Genomic DNA, 15,757 nt, shown 5'->3' with positions numbered 1-15,757 from the left:
AAAAAAAATAGGTCAAACCCAAGAGGGCACCATCACAGAAGGCCAAAACGTTTGAGACTCCTTTCAGTCACCTCTTCCGACAGGCAGGAATACCGCGGGCCAATTCTAACCCCCAAAGCCGCAGGGGGCCAGTACGGATGGCCGACTCCAGGCTCACCAGATTGTCGGCGGCAGAGCGGCCTTTACGGAACCCACCTTGAGACGGAGCCAGAAGGCCCCGAGACTCCAGTACCCAATTCAAGCGCTGGCTCACCATCCATTCGAGAAGCTTACAAACAACGTTGGTGAGGCTAATGGGACGGTAGCTGTCCACCTCCAAAGGGCTCTTGCCCGGTTTCAAAACGGGGATGACAATGCTCTCCCGCCATTGCGACGGAAACTCACCCTCGACCCAGAGACGGTTGTACAGGTCGATGAGGCGCCGCTGACAGTCCACTGAAAGGTGTTTCAGCATCTGACAGTGGATGCCATCTGGCCCAGGTGCGGTATCAGAGCAAGCGGCTAGGGCACTGCGAAATTCCCACTCTCTGAATGGAGCAAGATTCTGGGTGCGAAACAAATGGCTCCGACGTTCCATCCGCTCTTTAATGGAGCAGAAGGCCTGGGGGTAATTTGCAGAAGCGGAACTCATAGCAAAATGTTCCGCTAAGCGGTTTGAAATGACGTCGGAGTCAGTACAAACTGCTCCATTCAGTGAGAGTGCAGGGACGCTGACAGGGGTCCGATAGTCATAGAGGCGTCGGATCTTGGCCCAGATCTGCGAGGGAGAGACATGGAGGCCAATGGTGGACACATACCGCTCCCAGCACTCCTGCTTGCTTTGGCGGATAAGGCGGCGGGCCCGCGCTCGCAGCCGTTTGAAGGTGATGAGGTGTTCAATGCAGGGATGTCGCTTGTGACGCTGTAGCGACCACCAAGGCACAGTCCGCCGCCGAGGGGACCCAGAGGAACGGGGAATGGCAGATTCGGCGACAGTAACGATGCCGGTGGTGACTGATTGAACCACTGCATCAATGTCTTCGTTAGAGAGAGGCTCAATAGCGGCAGTGGAGGAGAACAAGTCCGAGTCAGCCTTATTCATAGCCCATCTGCTAGGGCGCCCGGAAGAGTGACGCTGTGGTAGTGACAGAAAGATCGGAAAGTAGTCACTACCACACAGGTCGTCATGCACACTCCAGTGGACAGACAGTAAGAGGCTTGGGCTACAGATTCAAAGGTCAATGGCGGAGTATGTGCCATGCACCACACTGAAGTGTGTGAAGGCACCATCATTTAAAATCGAGAGATCGAGCTGTGACAATAAATGCTCAATGGTGGCGCCTCGACCTGTTTCCACTGACCCACCCTACAGAGGGTTATGGGCGTTGAAGTCGCCCAATAGCAAGAAAGGTGGCGGCAATTGGGCTATCAGCGCAGCCAGGACATGCTGCGAGACATCACCATCCGTTGGAAGGTAAAGACTGCAGACGGTAACAGCCTGTGGCGTTCACACCCGAACAGCGACAGCCTCTAAAGGTGTGTGGAGAGGGACAGACTCGCTGTGCAGAGAGTGAAGGACATAGAGGCAGACGCAACCAGACACCCTTTCATATGCTGCCCGGTTCTTATAATAACCCCGATAGCCAAGGAGGGCAGGGGTTCGCATTGCTGGAAACCAAGTTTCCTGAAGAGCAATGCAGAAGAAAGGGTGAAGGTTGATAAGTTGGCGGAGCTCAGCTAGATGGTGGAAGAAACCGCTGCAGTTCCACTGGAGGATGATATTGTCCATGGCGGAGAAAGGCGTGACGGGACTGGGAAGGCAGATTACGCCACTGGGTCACCTGCTGCCTCCGATGGAGCACCTGTGCAAGTGCTATCGATTGTGTCTGAGGGACCAGCGAGATAGAGGTCTTCAGCGGACGCAAGGATCTCCACCTCATCGTCAGACGCAGAGCTTTTAGGTAGCGGTGGAGTAGGTGCCACCACAAGGGTCTTGGTCTTACGGGTCTTCAAAGTCGTTTTCTCTCGCTGTTCCTTTGGTTGCAATTGTTGAGAGGGCCTTTTGGAGTCAGTCTCTGGGACCGAAGAGGATCGCGAAGCCTGTCGACCAGCGACGTGTGGTGTCTTCAACCACTGGTTGGTGTCTGCTGTGCCGCTGGTAGGAACAGGGAGTGACCCAAGGGATCCCTTCCGACCGAGAGAAGCCGAAGAAGACTTACGCTTCTCCAGCTTAGAAGTGGGGACTGGTGTCCCCAGTGGTTTAGTGGGTGCTGCTCCCGAGGTAGATGGTGTGGGAGCAACAGCGAGAGAAGGGGCCCCCATCGTCAAGGGGGCAGGTGAGGTCCTCTGACTCTGAGAGCCGACGGTATGACTTGCAGCTGAAGGAGCTGGAGCAGGAGTGACAGTGGAGGCATAAGATTACATCATGCGCACGGGATGTAGCCGTTCAAATTTCCACTTAGCCTCAGTGTAAGTCAGTCGGTCCAGGGTCTTATATTCCATGATTTTGCGTTCTTTCTGGAAGATTCTGCAGTCTGGCGAGCAAGGTGAATGGTGCTCCCCGCAGTTGACACAGATGGGAGGTGGGGCACATGGAGTATCGGGATGAGATGGGCGTCCACAATCTCGACATGTGAGGCTAGAAGTACAGCGAGAGGACATGTGACCAAACTTCCAGCACATAAAGCACCGCATCGGGGGAGGGATATAGGGTTCGACGTCACATCGGTAGACCATCACCTTGACCTTCTCTGGTGATGTATCACCTTCGAAAGCCAAGATGAAGGCACCGGTAGCTACCTGATTGTCCCTCGGACCCCGATGAAGGCGCCAGACGATATGAACACCTCGACGCTCTAAGTTGGCGCGCAGCTCGTCATCAGACTGAAAATGTCGATCCCTATGGAAAATAATACCCTGGGCCATATCTAAACTCTTATGTGGGGTGATGGTAACGTTAACATCCCCCAACTTCTCACAAGCAAGTAACCTGCGTGACTGGGCAGAGGATGCCGTTTTTATCAAAACTGACCCAGAGCGCATTTTGGACAAGCCCTCCACCTCCCCAAACTTGTCCTCTAAATGCTCTACAAAGAACTGAGGCTTCACGGATAGAAACGAGTCACCATCAGCTCTGGTACAGACGAGATACCTGGGCGAATACACGTCACTGTCATTCATTGCCCTTCGTTCCTCCCATAATGTGGCCAGGTAGAGGAACGATTTGGGGTCATAAACGTTAGCTTTAAAATGAGCCCTCGAACGCTTAGAGACTGCTGGTGGCTGGCCGCCATCAAGAGATTATGTACCACGCTTCATTGCGGGTCATCCGCCCTGATGCCACCTACTCCGACCAAGGGCCCTCCCTACGGGCGCCACCCAGCCGCAGCAATAGCCACCTGGCAGGATGGCCATTGCTGGGAGTCCTGATGTCCCAGGGAGATGGGCATCTACTCCTTGGCATATGTGGGGAGTTAACGGCGCAGGCATCAGTAGAGCGATCCCTGTGTTGTCAGGGGGCTACAACGAACAGGGTACATGGCGGCCCCACCACAACGGACTGGCTACCATGCTGGATCTTATGTGCAAAAATGTCCAAGGTCATCGTCGCAGTTAAGAGCAACACTGCAGAGTGCAGCGTGGGAATCGCACCCAGGGACGTATCCTCGCCCAAGACATGAAAAACGAGCGGGACACCCACGACGAAAAAACAGGCTAAAGTTCTCAATGCACGACGGGTACAGTGCACCATGTAAGGCGCCCTTCCCCAATTGGCTCGCTCTTCGGAATAATTTAGAAAGATGGAGGTCAAACCCGAGAGGGGACCATCACATAAGGCCGAAACATTTGAGACTCCTTTTAGTCGCTTCTTACGACAGGCAGGAATACCGCAGGCCTATTCTAACCCCAGAACCAGCAGGGGGAGCCTCGGTATGGTTGATTTTCCTTCCAAGTGCGCTGCTCTTTTGCTCCACCGAACCAACTGTGTAACAGCAAATGCCGGGCTGTGCCCAACGTCGGCACTCTTCGACCTTTACCACCCTGCTTCTCCCCACGCGCCTGTCTCTGCCCAGGCTATCCCGTACAAATTGAATTTCGTTTGCCAGTATTTCCTCCACACTAGCTACCTGATAGGTGACGACCGGCGCAGGGGTAGCGTCAGCGCGATCGCAGAGACCCTCCGTGGAACTCCACCGACTAACAAATGGGAGTTGAGGCTGTCGCAATACGATTGGCGGACGGTGTGGTCCAACATTTCCGGTAAATTGTTGACATCAGCTGTTCGGGACATCTGGTATAAAGTTGTGAATCGCACCGTTGCCACAAATGCGAAACTCCATGCAATCAATCTCATCCCGAGTGGCCTGTGTGGGCGGTGCGCGGCTGAGGACACAATCGAACACCGTTTTGTGTGCCCCCAGTTTAAAGATGTGTGGGATGCCACCCGTGAGATGTTGGCGTTGATCAATAGGAATACCCCGCGTGCCATACAACCTTTGTATATCCTGGTTCCCGACTGGCGGCCGTGTCCTGCCACCAAGAGAAACGCTACCGTGTGGATTGCCGCGCATGCCGCACATGCAATTTTCTCTCTCAGACTCATGGATCGCTTGCAGTTTTTGACGTATCTTTGGGACTATTATGGATGGGGGAAACAGAACCCGCATTGTGTTTCCAATTATGCCCGATTTTTAGATGTCCCTCTATGGACCACCTTTACCAATTTACATATTTCTCTTCTGCCATGATTATGTACTTCCCATTCCACTGTTCCTTTTGGTGGGATGTGCGGACTGGCACATTTGTTCTATTTTCTTGATGTCTGACAGTTCATTGTCTCACCGGATCGACTTTTCTTCCGCCATTTTGACGGTTGTCCCTAGGATTGTCCCTTTTGGTCTTTCTCTCCTGGAATCGACGCTTGTTCCCTGTTTGTTGACTTTTACTTTTTTTGCGACTATTGCAGGATTGTCATTGATTGTCCCTGAAATGTGAGACGGTGCTTAAAGATATATTGTGTTGAAATGGTTGCCTCTGGGGCACGGAAATCAAACTTATCGAGAAGACGAAATATGTTTGCTGCTGCCGGAATTGCGTGGACTTCACCATTCCCGCCCGCCAGACATCTTTGGCATGTTTAGTGTGGTCGTTGTTTGTGTTTTATTTGAGAGTCACTTTCTCTGCTTTTCTCTGGCGGCGGTGGACGTCCGCTGCCGAATTGTGGTCATTATCCTCCTAGAAGGCTTTTTATTTGTATTTCGCGTTATCCTTCTTCCTTCCTCACGTTACTACCACACCTTCCAAGGACTTTCCCTCCCTCCCCCCCCCCTCCCCTTGGTTTAAGACATATTTCCGCTGGCCACATGGACTTCTTTTTCCTCAAGGATCGACGTAAAAAAAAAAAAAAAACAAAAAACGTGCTGTTGGCTCCCCTTTACTTTTTTTTTTATTTCGCCCTCTTTCCATAAAAAAAAAGAAAGTGCTGCTGGCTCCCTTCACATTTTTTCTTTTTTTGCCGCCACCCCGGCCAGCCCTGTTTCTATACCACCTTTCTGATGTGACAAAGATACTTCCTTAAGCGTTTTAAACTACTTTAATGACCATAAGGTACGAAATTGCAGTAATTATCTTTGTTTGAGGGAGAATGTGGTAACCAAGTTCGCCAGGAAGTCTTTGAAAACGACAAAACAGTAGGTTGGTTGATTGGTTTGAGGATTAAAGGGACCAAACTGCAGAGGTCATAGGTCCATTGTTTTATAAACACACAGAGCACAGGAAAACCATCCATTAGTCATTCGAAGCACAAGATAAAAATTCCAGGGGAAGAAAATCCCCAAGGTCAATAATAAAGAAACATGGAAAACGGAGCACAGCAACAAAAACAACACAGAGAAGAAAGGCAGAAGGAATTAAAACTGCACAGCAGAGGACTGTGGCTGGCTGATCACGAAAATAATCGGATGAGCCAGCCACTCTGCAACACGTTAAAACCTCCAGCCTAAAAGAATAGGGTGGAGTCGAATTACAACACAAAACAAAGTAAAAGATACAGCACAAAAGAGGGTGACGCAATAAAATTAGAGGGACCCATAAAAGCCACTTGCTCGAAGAAAACCTAAAACACGATCTGCCATAGTGACATCGTCAGCTAAAAGACACGATAAATCACCCAGGAGGTTAAGAGATCGCATGAGGGCGGTTAAAAGAGGACATTCCAACAATATATGGGCCACCAACACGTTTGCACCACAGAGACAATGGGGGGGGGTCCTCTCGACGCAGCAGATGACCATGCATCAGCCAAGAGTGACCAATGCGGAGCCTACAGAGAACCACAGAATCCCTGCGAGAGGCCCACATGGAGGAACCCCACACGGTCGTGGCCTCCTTTACACGCTGCAGCTTGTTGGGTACAGACAGGGTGCGCCATTCGTCTGCCCACATCCCAAAGACCCGACGGCGTAACACCGATCGGAGATCAGTTGCCGGGAGGCCGATCTCCAATGGCAGGTTGCGGGTGGCTTCTTTAGCTAACTTGTCGGCGTGTTCGTTGCCCGCTATCCCAACGTGTCCCGGGGTCCGTATGAACACCACTGAACGTCCACGTTGTTCAAGAGCATGAACGGACTCCTGGATGGCAACAACAATGGGATGGCGTGGGTAGCACTGGTCAAGAGCCTGTAGACTACTGAGAGAGTCACTGTAAATGACAAAAGACTCGCCAGTGCTGGTACGAACACGTTCAAGGGCACGAAAAATAGCTGTTAGCTCTGCGGAGTAAGCACTGCAGCCGTCCGGCAAGGAGCGCTGGTCGACATAGTCCGCATGAGCGTAAGCGTACCCCACACGGCCATCAACCATCGAGCCATCAGTATAGATAACCTCCGAGTCACGGAATGCGTCGAGGAGAGCAAGAAATTAGCGGCATAAGACTGCAGGAGGAACTGAATCCTTTTGCCATTGGTAGAGGTCCAGCTGAAGCTGCGGCCGACGGATACACCAAGGTGGTGTATGTGGGCGGACCTGAAAAGCAGATGGAAGAGGCAAAGACTCGAGTTCACTAAGGAGTGACCGAACACGGATCCCAATTGCGTGGCCTGATCGCGGCCGCCGGCGTGGAAGATGGACTGCCGCATCGGCGAAAAGGAGACGGTAGTTAGGGTGACGGGGAGAACAACGGACGTGGGCAGCATAGTTGGCTAAGAGTTGTTGACGCCGAATGTGGAGCAGAGGAACCCCAGCCTCAGAAAGTAGGCTATTAACAGGACTGGTGCGGAATGCTCCTGTCGCCTGCCGAACCCCACAGTGGTGAACGGGGCCCAGCAGTTGCAACGCTGAGGGCGACGCTGAGCCATACGCCACACTCCCATAATCCAGTCGGGACAGCACAAGGGCTTTGTAGAGCTGCAGCAGCGTGTTACGGTCTGCACCCCAAGTTGTGTTGCTGAGGCAGCGGAGGGCATTCAGATGCTGCCAGCACTGACGCTTGAGCTCACGAATATGTGGAAGCCAAGTAAGCCGGGCATCGAACAGCAATCCCAGAAAACGGTAAGTGTCAACAACCCTGAGCATAGCATCCTGAAGATAGAGCTCAGGGTGGGGATGGACAGTGCGACGCCGACAAAAGTGCATAACACAAGTCTTCGCAGGAGAAAACTGAAACCCATGGGCTAGGGCCCACGCCTGCGCCTTGCGTATGGCTCCCTGCAACCTACGTTCTGCAACACTAATGGTGGAAGAGCTGAAAAAGATGCAGAAATCGTCAGCATATAAAGTGGGTGAGACAGACGACCCTACTGTTGCTGCAAGGCCATTAATGGCCACAAGGAAAAGGGGCACGCTCAATACATAGTCCTGTAGAACGCCGTTCTCCTGGATGTGAAGCGAACTATGGGATGTGCCAATTAAAACGCGGAATGTCCAAACAGATAAAAAATTCTGAATAAAAAAGGGGGGAGAGCCCTGGAGACCCCACCCGTGCAATGTGGCGAGAATATGGTGCCGCCACGTCGTGTCATATACTCTGGAGAGGTCGAAAAAGACGGAGACGGGGTGTTGGCGCCTGGAAAAAGCAGTGCGGATTGCAGACTCAAGGAAGACCAAAGTTTCGGCGGTGGAACGGCCCTGACGGAAGCCGCTCTGGCACGGAGCCAGAAGACCCCGAGACTCGAGCAGCCAACACAGCCGTCGACTCACCATGCGTTTCAATAGCTTGCACAGAGTATTTGTCAAGCTGATGGGCCGATAGCTATCCACATTAAGCGGGTCCTTACCAGGCTTCAGCACCGGAATGACGGTGCTCTCCCGCTACTGCGACGGAAAGACACCATCGCCCCATATGCGGTTGAAGATGGCAAGAACACACTGCTGACAATCCGGGGACAGGTGTTTGATCATCCGATTGTGGATGCCATCTGACCCAGAGGCTGTATCGTGGCACTTTGGCAGGGAGCTTTGGAGTTCCCACAAACTAAACGGGGTGTTATACGCCTCAGGGTGTCGAGAAGCAAAAGAAAGCCGTTTTCATTCCTCCTGGCGTTTTAGCGCACGGAACGCAGGCGGGTAATTCCCCGATGCAGAGGCCCGAACATAGTGCTGGGCGAAATGCTCGGCGATTGCATCGGCATCGATGGATACCGCCCCGTTGATGGTAAGCCCTGCGACACCTGGAGAGTGCTGCAATCCAAAGATGCGCCGAATCTTCATCCACACCTGGGAGGGTGAAGTACGGGAACCAATGGTGGAAACGTACCTCTCCCAGCACTCCTGTTTCCGCCTTTTGATGAGCCGCCGTGCCTGAGCACGGAGACGTTTGAAAAAAATGAGGTTCTCCAAAGACGGGTGCCGCCTATGTCACTGAATAGCCCGCCGGCGTTCTTTAATGGCTTCAGCGACCTCTGGAGACCACCAAGGCACCGACTTTCGCCGGGGGCACCCTAATGAACGAGGAATGGTATGTTCCGCAGCGGAAGCAATCGCTGCGGTCAGTGTCTCAACCACCACATCGATGGTACCGTGGGGGACAGAGTCAACAGTGGCAGCAGAGGAGAACGTGTCCCAGTTTGCCTTGCTAAATGCCCTTCTAGGCAAGCGTTCATGGGAGCGACGCTGGGGTAGTGAAAGGATGATGGGAAAATGGTCACTACCACACAAGTCGTCATGGACTCTCCAGTGGACCGATGGTACAAGCCCTGGGCTGCACAATGACAGATCTATGGCCGAGAACGTGCCATGCGCCACACTGAAATGTGTGGCGGCGCCAGTGTTTAAGAGGCAGAGGTCGAGTTGGGAGATGAGATTCTCGACCTCTCTGCCTCGGCCAGTAACCTTCGTTCCACCCCACAGGGGATTGTGGGTGTTAAAATCCCTCAGGAGAAGAAAAGGCGTGGGGAGTTGGGCGACATGTGCAGCCAATTCGGTCAGGGAGACTGTACCACCTGGAGGGAGATAGACACTGCAGACTGTTATGTCCTGGGTAGTCCTTACGCGTACGGCCACAGCTTCCAATGATGTTTGAAGGGGCACAGGAGCACTATATACAGAGGTAAGGAAATACACGCAGGCTCCACCTGACACACAATTGTAAGTGCTACGGTTGCAGTAATAACCCCTGTATCCACGAAGGACAGGGGTCCGCATTGCCGAGAACCAGGTTTCTTGGAGGGCAACGCAGAAAGCAGGTGTCAGGCTTAGAAGCTGTCGTAGCTCAGGGAGATGGCTAAAACAACCGCCACAATTCCACTGGAGGATCGTACAAAGCGTGTCCTGTAAGGGCATGAACGTACTGAAAAAGCAAATTACTTCACAGAGTCACATGCTGCCACCGACTGAGTGACTGACGTCGCAACTGGCATCGTTCCTGAGGCGGCGAGATCGAGGTCATCTGGGGACGCAAAGAGTTCGACCTCATCTTCAGAGGCTGAGCTGACAGGAAGAGTTGGCGCGGGAACCACTGGGTCCTTAGGCTTCTTAGAGAGCTTCCTCTTCTCTCTTGTCTTTGGGAGGAGGATTCGCATGCTGGGAGGGCTTTCCGGATGCATTGTCAGGAACAGAGGAAGAGCGTGCAGCCCTTCGACCAGCAGCTGGTCGTTTCCTCAGCCACTGGCTAGCCTCTAGCGAGACATTGGTAAAATCCTTGGAAGGGACTCCCCCAAGGGACCCCTTCCGAATGAGTGAGGCCGGAGGAGGCTGTTGCCTCTCTGGCTGAGGAGCCGGAAGAGGCTGTTGCCTCTCCGGTTGAGCAGCGAGAGGAGGCTGGTGCCTCTCCGGCTGAGAGGTGGGGATGGATGTCCCCAGTTGTTCGGGGTCCACTGCCCCCAAACCGGGTGTTTTGGGAGCAGTGGAAGAGAGCGTGGCCCCTACCAGCTGTGGGGCAGACGTAACTTTACTGTTCTGTGGGCCAACTGAGAAGGGAGTCTTTGCAGGAACTGGTGGCGGCAGAGTTGCAGCAGCATAACTCCTCAACATAGATACGGGGTTGAGCTGGTCTAGCTTCTTCCTTGCCTCTTGGTAAGTTAAATGGTCCAGGTTCTTAATTTCTTGTATCTTCCGCTCTCTTTGGTAGACTGCACAGTCTGGTGAGCAGGGCGAATGATGTTCCCCCCAGTTAACGCAGGTGGGAGGCGGAGCACATGGAGCATTAGGATGCGGAGGTCGTCCACAATCATGTCACGTGGGGCTGGCAGTGCATTTGGGGGACATATGTCCGAACTTCCAGCACTGGAAGCATCGCATAGGGGGTGGGACATAGGGCTTGACATCGCACCGGTAGATCATGACCTTGACCTTCTCAGGCAAGCAGTCACCCTCAAAGGCCAGGATGAAGGCACCGGTAGCGACCCTATTATCCTTTGGCCCCCTAAAGACACGACGGACAAAGTGCACACCACGTCGTGCCAGGTTCTCCCGTAGCTTGTCATCTTTATGAAAAATAATCCCCTGGACCAAATTTAAGAACTTATGGGGAGTAACATGAACGGGGATGTCACCGAGCTTCTCACAGGCGAGTAACGCTCGTGACTGTGCAGTTGAAACTGCTTGTATCAAAATAGCCCCGCTCCTCATTTTGGAAACAGATGCCACTTCCCCAAACTTATCTTCAAGATGGTGAACAAAGAAGAGAGCCTTATACCCAAAAACGAATCCCCATCGGTTCTGCTGCACACAAGGTATCGCAGTGAATATGGCTCCTGTCTGTCCGCAGCCCTACGTTCCTCCCATGGCGTGGCTAGGGAAGGGAACAATTTGGGGTTATATGTCACAGCGTTAAATTCTGTCTTACCGCGCTTAGAGACGTTGGCGGTCGTGCGATCACCGGATTGAGACTTCACCCGCTTCATTGCGGGGCATCTGCCCCAATGCCACCCACTCTGACCAGGGGCTCTCCCCACGGGCGCCACCCAGCCACAGCAAAGGCCACCTGGCAGGATGGCCGTTGCCGGGAGTCCTGATGCCCCAGAGAGACGAGCATCGACTCTTTGGCTTACTTGGGGAGGTGTTAGCTCTGGCATCGGCAGTACGATCCCTGTGTTGTCAGGGGGCAACCACCTAGAGGGTACATGACGACCCCACCAAAACAGGCTGGCTACCGTGCTGGATTTGAGGTGCCATGGGTAGTCCATAGTGATCGTGGGTGCAGATGGTGACGCACAAAGGGCGTTAGGTACACAATCCATCAGGTGTGTATGCCCAAAATGACGGATGGAGGGTGCAGTGACGACCCCAAGACGATCAAGAGTGCCAAGGCCTTAGGGCACAGAGGACTGATGGTGCACTACGTAAGGTGTCCTTCCCCAAAAGGCTCGTACTTCTGTGGAATTTGGAAAAATGGAGGTCAAACCGTAATGGGGACCATCACATTAAGGCCGAAACGTTTGAGACTCCTTTTAGTTGCCTCTTGCGACAGGCAGGAATACCGCGGGTCTATTCTAACCTCCGAACCCGCAGGGGGAGACAAAACAGTACGTATCGGCGGATATGTTCTGAAATATGTCAGCGCCTGTTGCTCTGTTGTGGTGTACAATTCCTAGTTCGATATGTAATCATAAATTTATTCTTTACTCGTCTCGTCTCGTCTCCTCCTGCAGACGTTTCTTGTGCTTGCACTGTTATATGGGCCACGACCCGAGCGGCAGTCGAGCAAAGTTGAGCAAAGTTGAGACAAGTCGGGAAGTCGGGACGGGGACAGGGATAGAAATGGAGCGAATGCACTGCAAATTACGCAAAGGCAGGCTGGTTGGTTGGTTGGTTTGAGGATTAAAAGGATCAAACTGCATAGGTCATCGGTTCTTTGTTTCAGAAACACACAAAGCACAGTGAAACCATCCATTAGTCAGTCGAAACACAAGATAAAAATTACAGGGAAGAAAATCCCCAAGGTCAATAATAAAGAAACATGGAAAACGGAGCACAGCAACAAAAACGACAAAGAGAAGAAAGGCAGAAAGAATTAAAACTGTACAGCAGAGGATCGTGGCTGGCTGATCACGAAAATAATAGGATGAGCCAGCCACTCTGCAACACGTTAAAACCTCCAGGATAAAAAAATTAGGATGGAGTCGAATTACAACACAAAACTAAACAAAAGATACAGCTCAAAAGAGGGTGATGTTAAAAAAAATTAAATGGACCTATAAAAGCCGCTTGCGCGAATACAACCTAAAACCCGATCTGCCATAGAGACATTGTCACCTAAAAGAGAGGATAAATCACCCTGGAGATTAAAAGCACGCCTGAGAGCGGTTGAAAGAGGACATTCCAAAAACATATGGGCCACCGTCATGGTTGCACCACAGCGACAATGAGGGGGGGGGGTCCTCTCGACGCAGCAGATGACCATGCGTCAGCCAAGAGCAAATTACGCTAACATCTGGTGTGAGGCGAGGCGAGGCGAGGCGAGGAAGCTCACATCGCCAGCAGCGGCGCCCTACAGCACGACACTGCCACACCCCGCCGGTCGGCCGCGCGCCAATCGTCCGCTGGACACCAGGGACAAGATGCGTCTTCCACGAGTGTCGAAGGTTACACGCGCCAAGCGGGCACGTCGGATTGCGGAAGGAGGTGCTTACAATTACAATTCTGTTCATGTTTTGTTGTAAGGATGTTATGTTGTAACAATGTAATGTTAGTAAATAAATGTATAAATTTCACTAAAAAATGAAGTGCGTTCTTCCGGCGCATAATTTTGGAAGTCAGGATTGCGTTCGCGCTAACCTGACGAATTATCAATAAAAAATTTTTAAAAAATGCGGCCGATTTCGACCGAAAACTATGATTTTGTGTGTTGGGATAAGAACCGAACGCGAATTCTGCCGTGCGCCTACATTATATGGGCGCCAACGGCCATACCATGTTGAATACACCGGTTCTCGTCCGATCACCGAAGTTAAGCAACATCGGGCCCGGTTAGTACTTGGCTGGCTGCCAGCCTGGCAACACCTCGGTGCCTCGCGTGCAGTGTTTACCTCGTGCGACTGGGCGGGCGGCGCCACGGCGTTCGTCTGCTTCCTCTGCCTCGTGGCTTGTATTTCTACCTGACTGGAAGTAATGGAAATGATCTACGATGTTAGTGAGGAAAGACAGAATAATGTGCAATGTGAATTTGATCGTTCCGTTGATAAACCTTCGGCCTTTGAAATTCACCGTTGGATACTAAAGGACTCGATGTTAAAGTATGATGACCTTCTTGGCATACAGTTTGATACGTTCCTTAATTGAGTGTTTTTAAAATTGAGATCTCCTGACATGTGTGATACTGTTGTGTCTGTCAATGAAGGTGTGCGTAAATTTCGACATCTTGACGGTAACATAAGTAATGTGACTGTGTCGCACGCCGGCTTTGGCGTTATGCAAATTCGCATCTTTAACTTGCCCTTTGAAATATGGAATGATACCATTTCACGTTATTTGCGGCCGTACGGTACCGTTTTGTCAGTGATTAAGGAAAAGTGGTCCTCCGCATATTTATTTCAAGTCGAAAACGGTGTGCTGAGTGTGAAAATGGTTGTCAGACAACATATTTCGTCCTTTATTTTGGTCAACGGCCACCGTGCATTTGTGACTTAGAGTGGACAGCCTGAAACTTATTCATTTTGCAGTGGCGTTGGCCATTACCGCCAAGACTGTCCGAAACGTAAACGGCCTGCTCAGTTACCGATTGACGACGGTTTGCGTGGGGCTAGCTTTGCCTCTGTCGCCGCTACGGTCTTAGGTACAGCCCGCCCGCCCGCCCGCCCCCGCCCGCGCCCGCCCCCGCCCCCCCCCCCCCGCACCCGCCCTCGCCCACCCCCCCCCCCCCCCCCCCCGCACCCGCACCCGCACCCGCGCGCCGCGTGGCCGATGCTAACCTTGCTGTCGCTGCGGTTGCCATGAATGTGTCCACACCCGATAGTGACCTTGTTTCTGAGTCTGACGTTTCTGCACAGGCTGCGGCTACTGTACAGGCTGACGGAAACTTGTCTTTACCACATGTTTCACTTGCGACTGTGCCCGCACCCGCGCCTACGTCGGCGACTGATTTAGTGTCGGCACCTGTGTCGCAGACTGGGACGGTACCGGAATTCTCTAGTACGTTGTCTGAACCCGTTGACGTGGCTGCCAGTGCTCCTGTTCCCACTGCTGCCGTGGAAATGCAGGAATTTTTTGCGGCTCCGAAACCGCGGCGTGATGAATTTCCGTCTCGAAGTTCTAGCAGGCAATGTGCACGTAGTGTCGGTCGGTTGACTTCCTCTGACAGGGGGTTTACGCGACAGGACCGCAGTCCGTCTACAGTTGACCGTTTGCCCGCCGCTTCTCGGCAGTCGCGGGTTGGTCGGCAAGATTCCCAACAGCGTGTCGCGCGTCGGGACCTAGACCCCGAGCGGCGGCCGTCTCAGGGTTCCGGCTCCGGGCGTCACACACAGCAATCACAACAACAACAACAAAAACAACAACAACGTGCCGCTTCTCGCCATCCGCTGCCTGCCGATCTCAACGTTGCCGATCAGAAGCGTGATGTCGCTGTTCGACATTTACGAACCGTTTTAAGTCAGCAGCCCGCTGGTGGCGATTCCGTTGTGACGGCCGACCCGGCTTTCGCTGTGGCGGCGCCGCAATTGCCGACGAAACGGAAGGCTGAAGACACCCACCAGCGTCGTGTTTGTCCTTCTGCCCCCGAGCGAGTGCCGGTTTCTTCTTCCGACGTGGAGATGCCCGTCGTTGATCCTTTGTCGGTAGCCTCCGGTGGCACAGATTCTGGGACCGCGTCCACCCCCACTCTCGTGTACCCCACTGAGTGGGCGGCGGATGTGGAAGGTGGTGAGGAGACTTAGTGATTTCTTTGTTGCCCCCTAATCCAGTTGACGGAATTAATCCCGTCTTTTTAGAGGACATTTTATCCTTTTTGGTGGCTGAAAATCCGTCCATGTTTGCTGTCTGTTTTTAAATGGGGAGCTTTTTGTGCTTTGTAATTTTAATTGTGTATGGAGCCTGAGCGTTGTTCGTGGAATATTTTAAGTATCAATGTCAACAAGTTGAGTAATCCGCACAAGTTGTCGGCTTTGCTCACTTTTTTACATGACTCCCACTGTCATGTGGCATTTTTACAGGAAGTTACGCGTCAGGCTCTGTTGTTTTTACTTGACGCTTCTGATTTTACTGTCGTTGATAATATAATGTCCGACGACCAGACTGGTACTGCTATCTTAATCCGTCCAGAATTTGATGTTAGCAATATTGAAATATTGCCAAATGGCCGCGCTATAGCATGTACCGTTAATAGTCTTGCCTTTGTTAATGTGTA

The 15,757-nt window shown here is 52.4% G+C and overlaps 1 protein-coding gene across 1 annotated transcript in view; it reads left to right on the top strand.

The window, feature by feature from the left end:
• Nucleotides 1-15,287, top strand: part of LOC124789129 (uncharacterized protein DDB_G0285291-like) — a 37,764-nt gene extending 22,477 nt beyond the window's left edge. Inside the window, exon 2 of the mRNA XM_047256419.1 lies at nt 14,778-15,287. Coding sequence (XP_047112375.1) covers nt 14,778-15,287 — 510 coding nt within the window. The remainder of the gene's footprint in view (nt 1-14,777) is intronic.
• The last annotated feature ends 470 nt before the right edge of the window (nt 15,288-15,757 follow it).

Source organism: Schistocerca piceifrons, chromosome 3 (genome assembly GCF_021461385.2).
Source record: "Schistocerca piceifrons isolate TAMUIC-IGC-003096 chromosome 3, iqSchPice1.1, whole genome shotgun sequence".
In the NCBI taxonomy this organism is placed as follows: domain Eukaryota; kingdom Metazoa; phylum Arthropoda; class Insecta; order Orthoptera; family Acrididae; genus Schistocerca; species Schistocerca piceifrons.
This window is presented reverse-complemented; position numbering and strand designations above follow the sequence as displayed.